Source organism: Dromaius novaehollandiae, chromosome 2 (assembly GCF_036370855.1).
Source record: "Dromaius novaehollandiae isolate bDroNov1 chromosome 2, bDroNov1.hap1, whole genome shotgun sequence".
Lineage (NCBI taxonomy): Eukaryota > Metazoa > Chordata > Aves > Casuariiformes > Dromaiidae > Dromaius > Dromaius novaehollandiae.
Window position 1 is genome coordinate 36567884 of NC_088099.1, and position 22618 is coordinate 36590501.

The 22618-nt window shown below is 41.6% G+C and overlaps 1 protein-coding gene across 3 annotated transcripts in view; it reads left to right on the forward strand.

The window, feature by feature from the left end:
• The first annotated feature begins 2293 nt into the window (after positions 1-2293).
• SCRN1 (secernin 1) overlaps positions 2294-22618 on the forward strand; it is a 37735-nt gene continuing 17410 nt past the window's right edge. For 2 of the 3 annotated variants that reach the window (XM_064506253.1, XM_064506254.1), the window contains exons 1-3: positions 2294-2580; positions 8343-8502; positions 20129-20310. In XM_064506253.1, the coding sequence (XP_064362323.1) occupies positions 2309-2580; positions 8343-8502; positions 20129-20310 (614 nt within the window). In that variant the 5' untranslated portion in view covers positions 2294-2308. The remainder of the gene's footprint in view (positions 2581-8342; positions 8503-20128; positions 20311-22618) is intronic. The other variant, XM_064506255.1, reaches the window with a different exon arrangement.

Genomic DNA, 22618 nt, shown 5'->3' on the forward strand with positions numbered 1-22618 from the left:
TATGTACAGCTGCAGCCATTCGCAATTACATAGTTGTAAAAAAATCATTGATACTTTTTGTTCTGTATCATCAGCTGAATTTATTGATCTAGGATATGACTATTATCCTGGGGGCTTGCAGGGTTTTTCAACATTACACAGGGTGAACTCTTCTGTATTTGAGGAATTCTGGCCCCTGTCACTCACTTAACGGGAATCCTTTAAGTTTAGTGGAATGCCCTTGCGGGTGTAGGCTCAGGATTCTGAATTGGAAGCAACCAGCTAAATTTGTTCTGTACAGCCCCAATTCATCTGATTTTTATGTACTCTGAATCAGTGTTCCACCAGAGAGCAGAACAGGACTAAGAAGATGGCTTGAAATATTAAAAAAGAATACCAACAAAAGGGATCTTTTGGCCATACAACCATTTCACAAACATCTATCATGACTTTTTTCTGTAATTTCAACATTTTGACTTTTTTGTTCTGTGCGTTAAGCTGACTCCTCTCCCTGCAAACACTATTTGCTGAGAAAACTAGTTCCATAGGTTGTAAGCCTATGTGGCTGCTCTCTCTAAATTAGAGGAAAGTATTTCAGGAATGATGAATCAAATAGATTAGTGCTGTAGCATCTAAAGGATCTGGTACACTAGTTCTGATGAATAGGCTTCAGTCTCTGACTAAGGACTTGTTTCAAAGAGGAATAAAAATACAGACTAAAACTATATGTTGCTATGTTTGCTTTCAGTCTCTTCTTTTCATACATGAAACATCAGGTATTTTGACTTTCTGTTCTCTAGAGTTGTGTCCTTCCTGCTTTCCTTCTCTGACTTTGCATCCCACTGGGAACTCATCTTTTGCAAGAGAAACACCCACATTTTTTGTATAACCTTAATTCTGCTGTCATGTTGTTAAAGAAAAAGAGTAAATAATCAATGGATTAACGTTATAGCTTTGTCCTAATTATAATAATTAGGTATTTTCTATTTACACAGCAATTTCCATTCAGAGATTTCAAAGCAGCTGTGAGTAAATGCTCTCTCCATTTCATTTATGAGGTAGTTAAATTGCCATAAGGTTACAAGATTTATCCAAAGCCAAGGAGCAAGGTTGTGGCATAACGACATATTCCCGAGGTCTCTTGATTCCCAGGACCATGCTCTAAGCGCTCACCTTTGCTGCTTTACACAGTTTGTGGCAGCTTGCAGAGTGTAAGCATTGAAGATTTCTGTTCAAGCAGTCTGTAATCATCCTGTAGACAGTCTAATAAGTCTTAGGTAGATTATATTCAGCCATAATCATCTCTACTGTAATTAGGAGAATAGACTTAGTCATCTAAGTGAGCATAATATGGGTAATGTAAGTGATATGTTATAGGGTATGATTTAAAAGCCCTTTTAAACTGCACCTGCTCTTTTCATCAGCTATCTTTGTGATTTTAAGAAGCAAGCTGTATATGACGCAGTTTGTCCTGGATGTAATGCCAGAGGAAGGAGTTTGGATTGTTATGCTTAACTCGTTTCCATTTAATTAGTGTAAACTTCCCAGCTTTTCAATATTGATTCAAGTCACCTTCCAGTTAGACATTTTAAGCAGGAGCTATCCAGCCTTTTTTCTCCTATTCTTTCTGTTGCAAAACATACTTAACTGACAGCAAACCGACAGCACAGAAAATCAAAGGTCTTGTCTAAAATACACAGTGGAAGATCCTGGAATATGGATACAAGGCCTCCATGATGCTACTGATCAGCCCTGTTTTTGAATCAAAGCATTGAGCCTGAGCAATGACTTCTAATTTAGTCCTTATCCAGGTTACTGATGAACCCCCGGAAGGTGCAAAATGTGGCGAGGTTTCACATTCGCCCACTGTGAGTTGCACTGGGAACACCAAATTAATTTCCCTATTGGTCACCGAATGAAGACGCAAATTCTGGTCAGCAAGTAGGTTTGACATGAACAGTGCCCGAAGCTTATCCACGATTCCTAGTCCCGCGCGGACCCGCGGGTCCTTCTGTCACTCGTGGTGGTGAGAGGAGATTCCTCTAGGTACATGGGTCCGGGTTTTTTTCGTTCCTGTTTTTTCTTTTCCTATAAGGCCCCGCACTAAGTTAGATCTACTGATCCATTGCGATATCTGTGTCTCGACTCCTCGCTCGTAGGAGCGAGCGGCCCTCTCCTTTTGACGCCTCCATCGCTGTGGGCGGTGACGCCGGCCGCCCCTCGGCCCTGGCGAGCAGCGGGGGACGCGGGTGAGGCGCCTCCCCGCCGCGGGGGCCAGGGGAGACCCCAGCGGCGAGGGGAGGGGCGCGGGGCACCGGCCGGTGCCTGCATGGCGGAGCTCCCGGGGCGGGACGCGGCCGGCGCGGAGGGACACGCAGGGCCTGTACGCAGCACCCCCGCGCCCTCCGCCGCGGCACCGGCTGGGACTCGCCGCGCGGAGCGCTTCGGCGGCGGCTGCGCGCGCGCAGTGCGGGGGGAGGAGGAGGTGGCGGCGCGCTGCGCCCGCTCGCACCGCCAGGGGCCGCCGCCAGCGCCGGGGAGCGCAGCGCTGCGCAGCGCCGGGAGCGGGAGGTGCGGCGCGGAGCGGCGAGGCGAGGCGAGGTACAGAACGGAGCGGGCTGCGGCACGGAGCAGGGCAGGGCGGCTTCTCCCCTTCCCCCGCCGGGCCGGGCCGGCCCCGCTCCGCTGGGTGGCGGGGTGCGCGGGCGGGGTCGGGGGCGCTGCCCGGCATCGCCCCGGCTTCCCCCCAGCCGAGCGGCCGGGCGTCGCGGCGGAGCGCCTGTTCCCCGGCGCCGGAGGGGCCCTTTCCCGGCCCCCCCGGGCCTCGGCGGCGGCGGGGGGCTCCGCGCACCTTCCGGGGCGGCGGGTACTGCACCGCACAACATGGCGGCGGCGGGCCGGGGGCGGCGGGGCCCGTCGCCCCTCCGGCGGCAGCCCGGGGCCGCCCTGCCTCGCTGCCCGCCGCCGCCCCGCTCGCCGCGCGCCGGCTGCTCCGCAAGGACGGAGCGGGGCTCTTCTCCTTTCCCGCCCTCCCTCTTTTTGCGAAGGTGCCTTTTCCTGTAGATCACCTTGAAGTCGAGATGCCGTCGCGCTCAGGTGTGCGATGGTTTCGTTCGCGAGAGCGGGCTGGTGAGCAGGCTTACTTCTGTGTGAGTCTGCAGAACTGATGCCTTTATTTGTGGTGCTGTAATTATCCTAGAGACTATGATTTACCTGCCTCTCTCTTTTTTTTTTTTAAAGGCATTTTCTCCAGTACTTGTAGTTAGGCGATAAAAGATCACGTTATACCAGCCTCTCAAGCAGCAGACAGCTTTGTCAGGTCCCCGATCTTACAAGTGCACCTATGTATAGATCTGTTCTGCTATGAAATTTCCATAGAGCTAACTGTGAGTGAAGCCATCATGCCTGTAAGATGTGAGACTTCAGATTTAATAATCTTGGGCAAGTAGTTGCGTTGCAGCAGCTTTGGTAAATGATGTGGTGTATGCTGTTTGTTGTTAAATTCACTCAATTAGTTTCAAAGATAATAAATGCATGAACTTGGGGGAAACAGAGTAAGTGACTTCATTAGTTATATACTATTACCATTTAGACTATTGGTATAAAAACTGATTTAGAATTAGGGACTTCTAAGCATGCTGTTTTGTTCAAAACATGCACGCAAAACCCTCCAACCAGTTAACCAAACCTCAAAACAAACTCTCAGTCGTATACATTTAGGAACTTGGTCCCCATGAGCATAGGGCTTCCACTGACTTAAGATGAATCAAGCCTGAAGTTAACTTAATCCAGTCATATTGTTATAACTCTGAACTTTAGTTTAGATCCCAGAACCTACACAGACAGTCTGAAAAGACAGATGTTATACTGAGGTAGAAGCCATGGATGGAATACTTCTGTTGATATGAATAGGTTTTTTGCTCCCCAAAAAGTATTTCTGATGCTCAGAGTTTGAGATGTCTGTGATAGCTTCCTGTTTTGAAGACATTTGTAATTTTTTTACTGGTAAAATAGGATGTGTCGTAGGCACCATTTGTTGGCTCTTGCTGAGCTTGGTATTTTTTGTAAAGAACTACTGAATTTGGCTATCCACCCTCTCCCTTAGAAGTAGTCAGCAGTGTGTGCTTCCCACAACCTGTGAGTGGAAAGTGTGCTAGTTATTATTATAGTAGAAGCTTCCCATAAGAAATTCTTTGTTGAATACGGACTTGAAGATCTGTGAAGCTGGATGTTGTCTCTGTATTGGCTTTCTGTAAGCTCAGCAGAACAAGAAGCTGCGTGGCATTGTTCTCTCTTCCTGCCTCTCTGTAAGGTATTGAAATGGCTGGTTTCTGCCACAAAGTATTGCACTAAATGGTAACATTTACAAACTCTGTTGCTAGTGTCTCAACACTTGCTGTTGTTCTGGGTGTTTTCTTCAATATAAATAAAATAATAATAAAATAAAAAAATAAAATAAAATAAACAGAGGCTTCCAACAAGATACTTTGATGTTTCCTGTTTTGCCCTTTGTTAAGATGTAGATGTTGCTAATTTGAAATGACTATGCTGTCAGTGTGCATTAGCCAGTTACATATGGTGGTAGACAGTCTCTCCTGTGCAATGATTAGGACCTAACTGAACAGCAAAACTGGGTTGCACTGGCTCTTTACAAGCAGGGAAAGCTACCTTCCTGAATACTCCGCAGCAGTTGACTACTTGTCATTACCCAGTTGTATGATGTACAAAGATACTCCTTATATGCCAGCAGCTCCTCACTAGGCTCTCTGCATCGGTGACAGAGGCAGAAAACTTGTGTGGGAAAACAGGTATGGAGAGTGTTACAAATAGCACCCTAGACTGGAGGCTAGAATAACAGCTACAAAAGAGAGAGAGTCCTCTGTCTGCTTGGAGACTTAATTAAGTACATTGACATCAACCGAGTGAAAAAGTCTCTATAAATAATGAATTTCTCCTTGTATGCACAGTCTGTGATGGAAATGAGATTGAAATCTGTTGTCTTCTGGATGACTGAACCTAATCTGTTTTAAAATAGAACTAGTTTTCATTAACATCATTTGGATTACTTGAGGCAAAAAATAAGATTCTATTTTGTTTTGAAAGATGCCTGCTTTGAAAGGACAGTTGAGCGTGTATTAAACACTTAAAATAGAGCTGGTTGGTTGGGAGATTTTAAACTTTCCTAACAGCTGAGTTCTTACCATTTTATAAGACTTTAAATGCTAAAGACTTTTGCTGTGCTCATTTCACATCCAGTATCTAATTTCCTAGACAAACTTAAGAAGCCTGGCAGCTGTTGTCAGGAAGGTCTCAAATTTTTCCACATACAAAAAGAGAAATATTTTCTATTCCTTTCAGGCCTATCACAAATTTGTTAAGTAAAATGACTGAAGCGAACGTACTGTGTAGTAAAGCTTTGAGATACAACTAGGCTTTACACATGTGTAGGGAATTGCTACTTCTTGTAAATCATAAATAAAAGTAAAGTTACTGGATAAAACATCTGTACAAAATCTCTGATTAGAAATTTGAGATTTTGGTAGTTTTCTCCAAAATGTTGTAGTTCATCCTGCTATAATTTCTAAGAATTTTTCAGCAAAATAGGAAATTAAATAGAACAGAGAATGAACTTTCTCAGTTCTAACTAAAGGAAAGATCTCTTCAGCTGTGAGACCTTAAGTTAAATATAAGAGAGCTTTTAAGATTTGATTTTTAACATTTGCATTGTCCAACTTTTTAGCTTATGGCAATGATAAAGGACTTAGAAGCTGGAGGCTTAGAAGCTGTTGTTTCCATTGACTGCCATCCTGGTGAAAGTCAGCTGAGAGTCCTTCCTTCCTGGAGGCTTTTTTCTTCTTTCCTTCTTTCTTTAGGGGGGAGGGAGTTGAACTTGGCTTGCTAAGTTTCGGCATCTGGTGACTCCTCTTGGACTACTCATTTCAGGCATGGCTAGAGGGAAAGGCAGTCAAAGCTGAGTTGCATTTCTATAGCATGTGGCACCTCCATTAAGTGGCCAATAAGTATCGCTCCCCATGGGCGGTGGGGAAAAAGTCAAACAGTTTGACTAAGGTCCCTTAATGAGATGTTCATACTGTAGGAATGCACAGATCTGGCACAGTTTTGTGCTTTATCCTCAAGAATGCACTTTGCTTCTCTAATTTCTTAATAAATGCAACCTTCCTCCCTCCTGGTAAGTCATGTTTTAAAACTGTCCAAATTTTCAATTTAAAAAATAACCTTCCAATGTCTCTTAAGATGGGAACAATAATATTATTGTGCCTTTCAGATTGTCGTCTTTCTGTGCCTGAATCTGAATGAATTTTGCTTTTCATTTCTGTTTTTGGAAACATTGCTTTGCTTTGCTGCAGCATGCAGTGATCACATATCTCTGCAATGGCTTGATTTGTAAATTGAAATAAGCACCAGTCTCAGGCATGTGAAATAATTTAATCTGAAGGTTAAAGTATATGTTCAAAACCAACAACTAGACCATAAGCAAAGTTTTCACAATTGATCTGACCTTGCTCCTGCAACTCCATTAAGACGTGAAAGGGTTAAGGGAATATATATTGTCACCTATTCAGTATATTCTTCCTTTCCTGATGAGACAGCCTTAATAAGCTAAATCCAAATCTGAGGACCCTTGCTCAGATGTTCCTTTTAACTTTTTTCATTGTAAATCTTTCTTGCGGATTGGGTCACTTGTCTTTTCTGGTAGCAATAAAAACAAATCTGTTAATCTTTAAACATTATTGAAATAATTGGGAAGCATTAAAACAGCTGGGTTTCTGCATTGTAAAAGTCCAAAATATAGTGAGGAAAAGCCATAGATTTTATATACAGAAACAGGTTGTATGTCTTCGTAAAAACTTTAATGTACTCTTTGGAGTTTAGAAGCAGCTCAAATCCCTTTTGCAATGTAAAAATTAAAGAAAAAGCTTGTCATCACCAGAAAGCATTAAGAGCTTATCAGCCAGCAGTTCAGCAGCCTCTGTATCTAAAGCACCTTTTGAAGACCAGCTTTAATTGGAAGGAATTATAGCAGTGAGAGTGGAAAAAGTTAGTTTTACTGACCAGATAGCCTATTGTTCTGGTAAAACTGCTGTGGAAGGCTGAGATGAAATCAGTGTTAAAGCTCCCACCCTTGTTCTTGTGGACACCTACATTGGCTTGGAAACAATGTTGATTATCCCCAGGGATAACAAAAATGGAGTATCTAGGACAGTCAGGAGTGTGTCTGGAAAAACTGTGGGGGAAGTTTAGACTTCACCCTATGACAATGCTTTGGTTATGTCTGTGCTTTGCTCATAAATTAGCCGTTGTGTTTGGGTTACAATCTAAATCTACCTTTTGATTGTATAGGTTGTTTCTAAGGAGTCCCAATGTATTTATGTTTTTACCTGTCCAGGGTAACCTGGAAGGGAAGAGGAACATATTTTTTCATTTTGGGGGCGGGAGGGGGAGTCTCTGATGCAATGATAAGATCTCTGAAATGATCTCAGTAGATCGGTGTTGAATGCTATTTTAATAAGCAATAATTCCTCCACCTTTTTCTTTTGTAATCATATGTGTCACAAGTCATCCTGAATGGAGAAAAATTGTTAGATGTGGCAATATATATAAGACAAGCTACAGTGGTTTTGTAGGCCTGAAACAGTGTACTTTTTTTTATAAATATGTTGTCATTATAAACACTTAAAATATTTGTGCTACCCTACAAGCATTTTGAAGAGTATTCACATTAGCCTGCATAAACAAATAAACTGCAATCAATTAACTTTAGGTAAGAACAGCAATGCAGACAAACTACAGAGGAGATAAAGTGCAATTAGTGTTTTACTTTCTCTCTGATTTGAGTAGATAAACTGACAGATAGCTTTTGCCACAAGTGTGCTATATTTTTGTTCTGTTTCCCTTACGCCATTATCCTCCCTCAGGGATGCCTCTAACATGTTTTCTCTTTTCTTTTTATAAATTTTAAACTGCATGGGAGTGATGAGACTATGTTATTTAAAATTCTCCTCTGTCTCTGCACTTGTCTGAGTCAGCAGAACAGCTACATCTAGGTCATATGTTCCTGAACAGCTCCAGTGCAGAATATACTCTTTCTATCCATTGGGACAGTCATCTTGGCTTTTCTTGTGTTCTTTATGCCTTCACAATGCTTAAGTAAAAAAATGTCTGAAAATCACTAATTCCTGTTGTTAAACCCAGATAAGCCTACTCCGAGTTGGCCTGTTTTTCACTGTCGTTGCACAGTCAACTGAAAAATAAAGAGTATGTGTTGGTTTTTAGCTATAACAAGTAGTGGTAAACTGAATGATTCTCTAACAGATACAGTTACCTCTTCCTTTCCTTTCTAGGATGGCTGCAGCTCCTCCAAGTTATTGTTTTGTAGCTTTTCCCCCATGTTCTAAAGATGGGCTGGTGGTGTTTGGAAAAAACTCTGCACGGCCTAGGGATGAAGTACAGGAGGTGGTCTACTTTGCTGCTGCAGCTCATGAGCTGGGAAGTAAAGTTGAGGTAAGGGTTAATTGTTACATTCGAACTGTGACAAGTGACTATCACTGCAAGAAATGACAGCCGTCTTGTTTTCTTGTTAGAGTGTGGCGTCCTTGTTCCCTTCACTCAAACTGCTCTTGAGTTGGGAGAAGGCAAGGTTTTTGAAAGTCCTTAAAGGGAGACTCAAAGTGAGTGATCTGTACTTTCTCCAGCAGGCAGCCCAAACTGCTCAGATCTCAGATACCTTCACAGTGTAGGCCAGAGACTGCCTTTTCCTTTTAAGGAAAAAATGTACGGGTTAACTGGAAGTAGAAGCAACTTTTTCAAAGTTGATCATTTTCGGTATTAGTTTTCTCGTCCATGGTTGTTCTTTGACAGTTGTAATGGAGCCTGACTGTGCTAGGCCTGTTGCAAACCAGATTGCAAGCTCTTTGAGGCGGAGATTTATGGCTACCTAATAAAGAAATGGGAGAGGAGGAAAACAAGACCTTAAAATTTGTAAGCCAAATATAATTCTTGTATAGTTGGTCATGGTGATGTGGCCTCTAGTCGAGGCACCTGCATCATGCTCATTTTGAGTGCTGTGGCTTCTCTCTGAATGCAAACTGGATGTGGAGTCCTGAAGTTGGGCTCTGATGCCACGGATCTCTCAGAGAGACCATTCTGGAAGTCGTTAATTATAGTCTGTTACTGCAGCTGCATTTTAATGACAGGACAAATGAAAGGACAAACAGATGTGGAAGGGTAAACAAAGGTGTAAGTCAGGTGAGAAAACAGGCAGAGAGGCAAGGGTGTAGTGAAAGTGGAATGAGAAGACTGAGGCTGTGGAAGGAAAGAGGGAGAGTTGATGGGAGTAGCTGTTTGAGCAGAGGATTCAGAGCCCAGCAAGCACTGTCGGGTTTTAGAGAGATTTTTGAGGCCCCAGGTTCTTACTCTTTCTGGCAACAGGAAAAGCAGGAATTTGAGATTCCCTGCCTTCAGCCTCCTCCCTTCCCTGTGGCCGTGCAGGAGGCTGAGGACACTAGCTGGTCCACAACAGGCTGATCTCTCTTCTCCGTAGAGATCCTTTTTGGAAGAGACCCTAAGGCCAGTTTTACCTTGTCCCCCAAGTGGGACCGCTTTTGTATTTCAGAGGACTTAGTACTGTTCCTCTTTGGAGCAATTAACATTCTCCTGATTCAAATCACTACTGACATGCGGTACAAATTGGGCATTGTTAAATGGTTTAATCCTGGATATAAAGAAATCTCCTCCCCCATCCAAAAGCGCTAACTGCAGTGCTGCGTCGGTAGCACTGCAGTAGACCTGTGCTTGTATGCAGAACACAACTGTGACAATGAGAAGACGAGAAAACTTAAGAGCAGTGTTTTAAAGCTTCCCTTCACATAACAGAAAATGAAAAAAATATACTGCTAATATGGCAGAAGAATTTCTGATAGCTGCTCTGGAGTTTTTGTAGCCTCAAAGGAGAATGCTTTGTAAGAGCTTAATGTTAGAGTACTTTATTCTTTTGGTCTCTTTGCCCCATCCTTTGACAAGATTATCATAATTTGTTGTAGGGTGTAGCTGAGCCATATACAACATACTGTGGACCCCTCTGTCACCCTAGAATTCACCAGTTTAAAGTCTTCTACAGAATTCAGTCATAAACGGGACTGTGTTTTTCCAGGCCTTTCAGAAATGGGGAATACAATTGCTTTGCTAGCAGACTGCACTCTATAGAGGTTATTCTGCTAATCAATATTTACAAGCCTTCTCCTCGAATGCTGCTTTTTTTTTTTTTTTTTTTTTTTTTTTTTTTTTTAATGGAGGGTAAGATTTGTTACAGTGTGGTAAAGATCCATTATTACAGGGGACTGGAGTAGGCTAATATCTTAAATATTCTTTTTTTTTTTTTTTAAGTAGGTGGGTACTTTGGCCTCTGCCCAGTGTATCTACTGCATAACTCTGCGTTAGCTAGCTTGAGGTTTTGCATGTACAATGGTGTACAAAAACATATGGCTTCAGCTATTCACCTAAACTCTTCATGTTTCTTCCCAGCACAGCATAAAAACATCTTCAGTTGCTCTGGGATTGGTACAAGCAATCCCTTATCACTGCATATTCCTCACCTTTTTCATTCAGCACTAAGTTCTGTTAGAATAAGTTGGTTAAAACAAGCTATTGATTTTGACTGTTTTATTGGATCTAAAGGCTGTCTGGTAGCCTTGCACAGCCCTGTAGTTGTTCTCCTTTAGTGAGATTTAAGTATAGATTTACTTGACAGTTTTCCTTTAAAGTTCAAGCTATTTTCTACTTTATAGAGTTCAATATCACAAACATTTCTAGCAAATATTTATGTTGGAAAGATGGGATTTTCTTTAGAAATAACCCTTGCTTTTTTTCTTCTTAAACTGGTCACTTCAAGGTCTTTCAAAGAGCATTGTAATAATCCCCTTTACTGTAGGAGCTGTGAATAATCCAACACATCAAGACAGATTCTAGAACTGAATTTTCGGGCTGCTAGATTTGCTTGTAAACTTCACTGTTTTATGAACTTAAGGATACTAATTAGTGAGAATAGCTTCTATATTGCAATTTAAAGCTTACTAACTGATCATGACAGCAGAATAGAAATAAGGTCTCCATTTTTTTGTTAATTAGCTGAACCGTATGCGTGTTTCTCCTATTATAGGAACCTGTCTAGCATGCTGCTTTGTCTTAGGACAAAGACATACTTAGCTACCTATATAGAGAGCTTGTGCACAGCTTATTAATTCCCTGTGTACTGTTAATGGTACCCCTAAAAGTTAAGCAAACCACTTTTAAACAAACTTATTGAGCTGTCAGAATTCATTGGCTGATATGGGGAGTGGAGAGGAATGTTAAAGCTTCTAGATGTAGCCTTTGACTTATTCAGAAATATTACCTTGTTCTATAAAATCTGTGAAAACTGCCAATGATTCATTTGTATTTTTTTGGCACAGCTTTCCTTCTCCTTGCATTTTATAAAACTGAAATGAAGTAGGTCTGAAAAAAAAAGTGTGACATTTTACAAACCCAAAAATGTAATTAACCAGTTTCATGCTACTGTTCTTCCAAGTCAATAAACCTTTGCTTCTCCAACTAGACTTTCTATCCTCACATCCATCCTGTCCTTTTTAACAAATGAACAGCTTTTCCCTCCATTCCATAATGTGGCTCTGTATTGACTTTTTTCTACTATACATGATCCTTTACCTTCACTGGGCAATGATGGTGGGCTTATTTTTCATTATATTCTGTTCTTCGCAGGTAATGTGTGTATTGATTTTTGGGTTACTTCTCCGTAACTCCATCTCTCACATTCTGAAGTCCCATTAAGTGGTGGATTTGAACACACTTATAACACAGATTGTTTTATAAGACTCCCTCAGGAAGTCTGTATCCTATTCATGTTCTGTGCTGCTTGCCTTTGGAAATGTGATAATGCACAGTGCAACTGAAAATGCTGAATAGTTTAGCCAGGTTTATTGCCTTAAAGGAATCTGGCAGGCTATGCAAAATAGCTATTTGTTTGTGGTAGGGCACTGAACAAGGAAAGAGGGATATTCGGTGAATACTGCAAGTCATTTTAAGCTTGATCATTGTGGCACAATCTACTAGACAGTAACCCTGCAGCTAACTCATCAGCATAATTCCTTCACTTTGTGTAAGCAGGTTCCCAAGACCCTGAACAATAGGGCTTTTCATTAAGACCATTCTGTGTGTGTGTCTGTGACGACTTTCTCAAAAGTTCTGGTTTTGCATTGTAATTTTGCAGTGGCAGATGCTGATCGGCATTCTTGCTTGATGTAGTTGTCATTCTTACAAACACATGTGCACAGGCGAAATATTGTTCCCTTTAGCATAAACAGATTCCTTTTCTGAATTCCTCTACTGAAAGTAAATGTGTGGATTTTTTCCTCCCCAGATACGGATTTTAAATGTTTTTTCACGTTAGTAAAGAATTCATGTGGTTTGAAAATCTTGAGTGTTAAGATGCAGGCCTGTACCTTATTGTTAAGGTATACTTTACTGACTAGATTTCTCTTGTTGTCCAGTAACCTGCTGCTGAATTGTCCTTGCTCAATTTTCCAATTTATTTTTAGATCAAACTCCATTTCTTCTAATCTGACCCTTTTATCCGTGATTTGAAAACAATTGTGGTTGCTTGCTGCAGGACAGAGCTGTAAAAACTCTTGATAGCACACAGCTTCTTATGGGGGAATGGAGTTGAGAAAGAAGAAAGGATGGTCTACAACAAAGCTCACAGCACTGTTCTATCAAACTGTGGAATATGCGAAGATTTTCTAATATCTTGATATTAAATACTCTGCTAGGCTTGAAGCCTGCCCTGTGTCAGGGAGGAGGGAGTTTGTCCTCTAAAACTTCATTGGAGTTATACCTTAAAGATTTTTTTTTCTATTTTAAATAATTTTTTTGAGAAGGATACCACCCTTTCTTCCCTTGCTTTGAGTTTTCAGAGCAACAATAAGATTTTTACTGCAGATGTGCAAACTCACTTGAGGATCTCTGTTGTTGTAATATAGATACAATGTTTGGAAAGTAGACTTTGGCCATATTAAAGTTGGCTTCATCTTACCTGGAGATATCTTAATTCCAGTAATTTGTAACATAATCACCACGCATCACTGGAATGCTACAGTTGAGTTCTGATACGCTTTGATTCCCTCTTATGACAGCTGTTTGGGTTATCTGGATTATATCTGGGCTTAAGGTGTTCAGAATCTGGTGGTAAAAGTCAAGCAGCAGCTGAAACTGTCCTGAGAACTTACTCTTTGGGAGACCTCCAAATCAGGTTGACAGCATTGCACTGCCACAGTCGTGTTAGCACAGCCCTGAATGTGGCCCTGGGTACCCCTGTGTGACTGGCTGAGTGCTGCGCAGGGCACCTCCTCAGGTAAGGGCTGGATGGCTGGAACACTTGAAACATAGCAACATCTGGGCCCATGATGAAGCTTTTCATTTATCCCAGCAAAAGGCTGTAGTCTGAAGGCTTACATTTGAGACACGATTTAGGAATTTACTTTTTTTGCTACTCAGCTGAGACCCGATAACTGGCTGTGTGAGCTGCCCGTCTCATGACACAGCCAGACACCTTGTTTCAGCTAACCTTTAGACTTCATGCAAGGATAGAGCAGAGGCAATGTGCAGGCAGAGAGCAGCTAACAAAAGAGAGAAAGTGGATGCTGCCTTCAGCAGAGTCTATTGCTTGGCTAATGTGAGCTTTTTCTCTGTTCTGCTCCATTGCAGGCCACTGGCCTTTAAACTAATCTGTTTGACTTTGACTTGTAACACAGCGCACAAGCCGGCAGCAGTTCAGAGGGTAGAAACCATAGTCTCTTGGCTGTTTTTGACTCCTCAAAGCCTGTGTTTGTACTGTAGGAGTGCTGCTGCTTTGCTCCCTAAGCAGAACTGTTTAACTTGAACTACAGATTTGCTCCCTAAGCAGAACTGTTTAACTTGAACTACAGATTTTTACTTAATCTCTTTATCTTTTTTTTTTTTTTTTTAACTGGGACAGAGTGAAAGAGGAGGGAAGATGCTGGCATTGTGTTTTGTTTTGTTTTGTTTGTTTGTTTGTTTTTTTAAAAAAAAGCTATTGTGTCTCACCCAGGCTGTTTGCTTGTGGCAGAACATATGTGGGAGCATAAATTTTGAAGTGCCCAAGCAATCAGTCCTAGGATATTTGTGAATACCAAGGATATCTTTGTGATGGGCTTTTTATGACTTCCTTGAAATCTGATTCTTACCAGTTTGAAAAAATAATGTTAATAAGCTTCATCCCTATTTCAGTTCTAGTTTTTCTCAGCACTTTTTCCTGAGTCTCAGGAGACTGATAGATTTTTAAATTACATAAACAAGAGACAAAATCTTGATTACTAAATCTGTTCTGGCATACAGTATCTCCAGAGAATGCTCTCTGCCTTGGGTGTTTTGCTGCATTCACTGGTGTTTTGTTTGTTTAAAGACTTTTATATTTCATGTTGTTGAGTTCATTTCCATAGCTCGGCTCACGTGGCTAAGGGTCCTTGATAGCTTGGAAGAGTGAGCCAGAATGTGTCATTCTGCTGTTTGACAGGGGAATGAGAGGCTAGAAAACCTGAACTAGATTCTTTTTTAGCATAAAATCTGTCAATCAGCCTTAGTAACTAAGTTGCAAAATGATACTTCCAGAGATCAGAGGCCTAGAGATTCAATTTTTGCAGTTATTGGTTGCAATGAATAGAAACTGGTAGGAACAATATGCAATATTGTTCCAGTACTCTTGTTGCTTACAGAAGTTTGTCAAGTGTACTACAGCCTTCATAGAGAGAGGAAAAACTATTCTTAATATGAGGAGGTAAGAGGTACTTTTCTGTGGCAGAAGTTGTTTTTATTCTGTATTTGTAGACTTCCACTACAGCAACTGTAGTAGTTGCTATGCCTGGCAACCATGTGAGGGTAGAGGTACTCATCTGGAGTGTGTCTTTGAAGGTTGGCAACCTGAGTAAAACCTCTCTGGAGGGAGATATGGTCACCATTCTGCTTTGACTACGCACCTGCTAGAACTAGAGCTGATTACTTCAGATGTACAGCAGTCCCCTCTACTTCTGATCAGAGTGTCTCTGGCACAACAGTATCACTGCTAGTAGGGAACGTCATCTCATCAGGGTGCTTAATGGGGTGTTGTAAAGTCCACGTGCCTTCTTGCACACTGGTACTGCTGCTCAGTGCGTAAGCAGACAGTGGTAGCAGCATCAGCTTGCCCTGTCTTTTGCCTTGCATGCTGCTGCTTGCATACTTCTTTTTCAGCAACCAGTTATTTCCTGCTCCTTTGTGCTCTATTGAGTTTTTTCATGTAAATAAGCAGCAAAAAAAAGTATCTGTAAATTGCACTCTCTCAGGGTCATCCAAAGGAGATGGCCCTGAAGGGCTTTCTGAAACAACTATATTTAAGCTTTCCAATCCTTCACTTCAGGTGTGGGAATGCCCAAGTACCCGTATCATCCAAGGAACTGCCTGTCCAGCCATCTCCAACCAGGCCATCAGCCTCAGTGTCCTGAGGATTATGGAGGCAGCATGCTGCAAGGCTGCCGCATTCTGTTTTGCCATCCCTCTCTTAGACAAAATTTCTATATTGTCACAGTAATTGGAGAAATTGCAATTAAAGAAGTTGCATCATGGCTGCTTCCAACCCTCTTGTCCATTTTCAAATATACAGTATGGCACTGCAGTGCTTGAGGTAGTTAAGCAAAGAGTTAATGCTGAAACAGAGCTTGGATCTGATGAGGGGGTGGTAAAGGGGTATCTATTCTGTAATCTATAGTCTCATGACCCTTTTACAGAAAGATCCCTTCTTTCTAAAGCAATCCCTGACTATTGCCTTTGTTATACAGGGCTGAAGCCAGTGATTTCACTGATATTTCATAATGACCTGGCTGGCAGTGCTAGGAATCAAGCTCCTGTAGCCTGAATACAGTAGAGGCTGCACAATAGTTGCTTTTCGTTAATGAAAGAAGAAATCTCTTGTGTTATGTCTGTCTTCTCTGTTTTTGGAATACCTCCAACATAGATGCATGCCCTAGATAGGGGGGAAGGTACATTTGTGCTTTGTACTATATTTAGAACTGCCTTGATGAGATTCTTTTCTTGATACCATAAGTGCAAAAAATGTCATTAGTTTCCAGCTTGCTCAATTCTCTTTAAAGATGTGGGGTGCATCTCTTGCATGTAAAGTCTCTGCTCTTTACTTTGGTATTTGCTGATCTGAATTTATCATCACAGGGCCTGATGCCAGTTATGCCACTTTCAGGACTGGAGTTCTAGCAAATGAGTGGAGTTCGACACTGCACTCACTAACAGCCATTGCCACCAAACGTGTCAGTAATATATTCTTGCATTTTTAACATTTATACTGTAATGAAAATATTAGTGTTAGGAAACCTTGATGCGGAGGGCTTCAGGAATTTTAAAGACAGAATTGACAGCAGGCAGGATCACAGCAGTACCTGATGTCTATTTGATTTGTCATTGCCTAGGTTGGCAAAAGTCTCACTAGAACAGGCTGCTATGCCACTGCGCTGGAAGGATTTGCCAAATTGGTGGGGTGCAGGAGGAGGGACAAGGAGCTTGTGATTTGTGCTTGTTTTTGGGATCATGCCTTCATCTGAACTCCATCTGAACTCCAGTTCTAGTGATCTAGTGGCCAACGAGTTTTTAGGTGGAGAGTATTGTCTTTCCCTCACTGTTTCCTTCCCTATCTGGCTGTTAAGCCTGTGTTCTGATACCTGAGGGATAGATAGCAGTGGTTTGCTGCACTGCAAATCTGGTGACCAGTTTTAATATCAAATCGCCTTTAGGGCTGCTGTGTCTCGAATCCAGGTGGATAGCCATATTTCTGTATTTCCTGCCTCTTATTCCTAGCATGAAGACATTCTTATGTCTGGAAAATTGTTTTCTGACTTTGTTTTGAGGCGGGGGGTTGGAGTTATGAGGGGTTCTTAAGTTTAAAATGAACAGTATTGTTAGTTCACATCTGGATCCTAGTTTATTGAAAAAACCCATGCCTATTACTAACAAATGTCAACTAGATACCTGTCTTAAAGTACCAGTTATATTGACTGCCTGCTTTCCTACTTACTGGAGTAAATAATTTTAATGGGAAAGTAAAATATCTTCAGCAATTTTTTTGGTATTTTCAACAACCAAGGCAAAAGACAGGTGAGCAAATACAAAAATTATGATATTTTGCCATGCCATGTCATATGCTGGCAGATTGGAATAGTTTTCTGTTATTTAGTTCTTCTAAGACAACTTAGATAAATGAGGTATGGATGTTGTCTCTGCACATCGGTTATTGTATGGAAGCTGAAAACAATAATATGAAAATATGGCCCGTGTTTGCTTATCGTTGGGTTAGAGAACATGGAGAGCCAATACAGAAGGTGACAGCTGTATTCCGTCAGTTTGCAACTTCACCAGCTTCCCACTGTGCCCAGCCATTTGTCTCCGTTACGGACAGAAATGTGTTCATAAATGAAAAAGGTGCGTAAGGAGGCCTCGGGATGGCTTCTGGTTTCTGATTGCACAGTTATAAAGCAGCTTCTTGCAGACTGCTCTGGATCCTTTGTGCAGACAATTTCCTATTTTATGTTCCTTGGTTGCTACTGTTGACAATAAAATCTTTATAAGAAATATTGGCCCTGGTAATGCTTGGTTTGGTGGCAAGGATGGCTGGAATATGATGCTTTTGCAGAGAAAAAGCATTCAGCTGGTTTTTTTGTCTACCTATTTCATCATTTTTCCTTCTAGAAAAGCAGAGCTCCAGTGCAGTAACTGAAACAAGTGCAAGCAGTTATAGCAGGGCTATTAAGTTGGAGAATGCCATGTAAGTGTGGGTTTATGGAGTACTGAAATCTCCTCTGTGCCATCATTAGATTTTTGCTGTCTGTTGCAGAGATGAGAAGGTATATGCTGTGCACTGCAGGATGGCTCCTGCTTGCTGACCACATGTGAGATGTTGGGAGCGAAGACTTGTGCTGTGCAGGGGTTGGTATCTCCCTGGCTGCAGACCTGTCTCCTGTTATGTGTGCCTGTCATGTCTTCACATGGCATTTGAGAAGGGGCTTGGCCCAGCCCCTTCCCTGCTATTGTAGTTTTGTGTCCTCCTTGGCACCTCCAAGAAATAGTTAATCTCTGTTTGTTCACACATGCGCATTAAGTGCTTTCCCAAACAGCAGTGACCTATAGCTCTGAAAAATTTGCATAGAATGTCAAAAATGAGATTTGTTTCCTGGCAGCTTGAATGGAGAATGGGAAGTTTTGATATCAGATGACTGCTCTGATATGGCTTGGTTTGAAAATGAAACAAAGGGTTTACTGTATGTGATGGTTTTATTAGGTGGATCTCAGTTCCTGGCTAGTGCCAGGTGTTTCTGCACCTCAGTAGGTGGGAACTCTGTCTCTACGAAATCATAGTGTATTGCTATATAAGCAATTTAGTTTCTAACTTGGTCAAATATTAGAGATTTTCTCCAACAGATACAGCAGATAATTCCCTGCTGGGGTCTTATTGCTTAAGCCAAAAGTCAAAGTTAAGTGCATAGTAAAAAGGAAAAGGGGAGCATGTCCCTAACCTATTTTTAATTCATTAGAACAGAATAGTTGTCCTCACTTTAACTAATCTTCTGTGATAAATCATCTCCTTATTTCACATATAATTTGCCTAGCTTTATAGATTGCCAGCAGTTTGGCCTGTTCACATGCAATTCTTTATGAAGGTGGCAGACTCATTGCTTTGTGTCCTTGCATGGTCAGAGAGTAGAGGACTCTAAAAATGCCATCTTTGAGCAAAGACGATCTATCATACATTTTATTGCATAGTAGACTAACTATAAAATTATTGCTCAAGACTGGAGACTTAAGATTGTGCTGTGTAATTTTTAGAGGGGAAACACTGATTAAAAATAACCAGAGAGCTTCTTGCTGCTGGTAGTCTTGGACTTATTCCTTTGGCTTTTGTGTTTAATATTGACACAGAATTTATTGCTGTGGCAAGCAGCGTTCAGTCCACAAATCCATTCTTCTCATCGTGCTGTGCTTTGATGGGTCTGACCAAATATTCCTCCAGAAAAATGTTGCAAATTACTTCCTGCGTGGAAGATGTTACACCAGGTATGCTAGCCACTAAGAGTTGTCTCATAAATACTACTACCAGTTTTGGTTGCCTCAGATGAAAATTCTGTGGAGTTTAGTCCTTGAAGAACTTAATGTGACTTCAGGATTAAAATGTAAAGCATGCTGCTTTGGCTTGTGCAGGCAAATGACCTAGCGATGGATCAAGCTCTCTTCTGTGCTCTCTGGGGAAACAGTGCTTATTTTTGAGTCCTAGGGCAAGAGAAAAGAAAATATGTGAAAGATAATGGATTCTTTCTTCTTTGCCTTTTCAATGACTTCTGTGCAGCCTTCCTCTGTATTTTTGTCTTGTCAGAATATATCCTCAGACCTCTGACTACCGTAGGCCATTTAAAATGGCAAAAACATCAGTTTTAAGCAAAAACAATACCAGTGTTTTTCTTCCTGTGAGCATTTATCAAGGCATTCCACTGAACCCTTTCAAGTCTTGATTTTTCTTCCTACCAACAGCAGGTCTGGTCAGCTGCAGGGGAGGCAGCAAAGGAGAGGTGGAGGCCTTCTAACGTACTTTATCCAGTTACTGTTGTCATGCCATGTATTTAATTAAGTACCCAAGACTGTACCTAGGTGAGATAGAATTGTCCGGTGTTGTTACTATGCCGAAAACAACCTATGTTTCTTTATTGGAAACAGTATGGTCTACCTACTGCTACTTTCTACTGTGTCTCTAGTGCTTGGGTTCTGCATGATTCTTTGAAGCTTATAACTGTTAAAATAGATGTATTCTCCCAGGCTTTCAGCAGTATAAAGACGTAAAGGTCAGAATGTGACAGTTAAATATTGTTTAAAAAAATTCCCCACTATATTATACTGAAGCTCGTATTCAAGAAGTGCATTTTTTGTGTGTCCTGTCTGTACATTGAAGTTACATTACTTTAGTCACAGCATTAAATGAAGTGCTTGCTATTCATTTGCTTTTTCTCTTCCTACTTTCCCTTCCCCAATGCAGTGCACATATATTGAGATTGAGCAGGTGCCGAAGACTCATGCTGTTGTGCTGAGCAGGCCTTCCTGGCTTTGGGGCGCAGAAATGGGAGCTAACGAACATGGAGTGTGCGTAGCTAACGAAGCCATTGTGACCAGAGAACCAGCTTCCGAATCCGAAGCCTTGCTCGGAATGGATCTTGTCAGGTTGGTGACTTGCTGAGTTGTGACCAGCCTTTAAACACTAACGGTTTAGATGATGATGATGATGATACTGGGTAACAGCTTTGTGGTGCTGGCATTAAGAAGTTTTCAAACAATATAAGCAGTGGAGCTGTTTAGGCAGGGCTTGAGGCACAGTTGAGTTAACATTTTAAAGCACTTGGAATTTGACGTTGGCTACCCAGGATGTGCTGCTTCAGTCTAATGTGAGTTCACTGAACCTACCCTGTCTACCTACCCTACAGTCTAGCAATGACTGTTTTGACAGATGAGAGAAATAATGATGTAATACATTGCTAGTAAGGAACTGTTAACTAATTTGTAGCACCAGATTGCTGGCGTGCCCTGCTCTCCCCTGCCTTAAAACAGCCTACTCCAACCTAAAAAGCTCATCATGGGCCTTTATCCAAGTGTGGGCATAAACAAGCTACTGTCGCCTCACTTCAGCCCATGCATTCCAATGCAAACCATTGGCCTTATTTGACTGCTGGCAAACAAACTCCTGGAAGCCTGCTCAGTGGAGGCTGGCTGCCTGAAAGGCTTGCGCTGCATTGTAAATCTCAGCCTGCATGCTGAGCTTGCAGTGAAGAGAATTTAAAGAAGGGGGTGGGGGAAGAAAGATGAAAATGAAAGAACAAGAGGACATGGTGCAGACTTATCACAAAGGGAAAGGGAGCAAATGGACTAACTTTATTTTAAAGGGATAACAGAATAGTCAGTTATTATTTAACCAAATCAATTTTGGACAAAGCAGGCTCACCTTGCGAAATTTGCCATAGGGTGCTTAATGAGCAGGCTGAACCAGTTTCAGAAGCATTCTCATTTTTCTTAAGAACTAGTGAAAAATGGGGGATGCTCTGGATGACTAGAAAAAGTTAAGTATCATGGCTGTCCTTGAAAGACGGCGGTGGCGGGGAGGGAGGCTGAGGTTATAGACCAGCTTAACCTCAGTTCCTGGGGGAAGGAAAAAAAACCACTTAAATGTCAAGGCAATAACATACTTGCAGTGCTCACTGTTAGTCAAGAAAAATCCTGTCAAATCATTCCATTTTTCTCCTGTAATGAGATAACAAATTTTATGGATAGAGGATAGATAGCTTGACTTGTAAGAGGCCATTAAAACCTTAGAAAGCATTCTCATAAGCAAGATGGGAAGTGTGGGTAGATGAAATTCCTGTTAGGTGTATAGCTGCCTGAAATTGTAAATGTAAATGTTTTCTGACTCTAGTGAAGTCTCTGCAGAGATTCAGTATCTGGTTCCAGCTACCACAAATCAAGAGGAATGTGTACTGGCTGGAGAGAATGCAGTGAAAATTGGGAAGTCTCATCAGAGATCTTGAGAATCTGATCCACCAGAAAAGCATGAAGGAACTGGGGTTATGTTTTTGTCTTGTATTTTCTCTGAACTCTATACACTGATAGTATCTAAAGAGAAGCTGTACATGGGAGGACTAGTGAATTTAATTGTATCAAGGGAGACAATAGATTGGGGGCGTTATTTAAGAAAATGTAGGACAAGCTTTTATCAGGAAGAAGGATGTATAATGTGACTTCCCATGCCCTGCCTTAGTTTTTTCTCCTCCTCCTACTGTTCTCTTGGAATTTTAACAAATCATTGTTTTAGATACAATATTCTGCTTATTTTAGTCACAACTATTGTAGTCTCAAAATACTGTTTAACATGAAGTAGCTATGTCATCCAGCAGCTCTAGATGCACCCACACTAGCAAATCTAGAGATACCAAAATAAGGAGAAACTGGCCATGAGCAACCTTTGAGTCTCGCCTGTGGGTATTACTCTCCCTCCCCACCATCTTATCTGCAGAACAAATTGTTTGTAGCTTAAAGGTGGTGAGTGCTTTGGGCAAGGACTGCAGAGTTGTGTTGCAGAGTACCATCTCTCTATCATTCCAGCCAAAGTGATTCTCACTGTGAATATTTGGCCAGCTGCTTTAAGCTTACCTGTGTTTGATGACCTCATAAAATAAAGAGAGTTAGCCTGTTCTGCAAATGGCTAAGAAGAGGCACAGCTGGTGCTAGCTGCTTCATTGCAGTCTGTGTGATTGATTTTGTACTTGATAGCTCTATCACTCAGGATTTATTGGAAGGAAAATAAATGGGGGCGCTTCAAACCTGTACAATCCTGCTTCAAAATGCACACCCTTGCTGGCCAAACTTTGCTCGCACCTATGTGTTTGTCAGACTTGTGCATCTATGTCAGATCTTAGCTGAAGGATTAAGAGTAACACTTTGAGTGTGCATGTACGTCTTCAGCTGTTTGGAAAAGAAACTA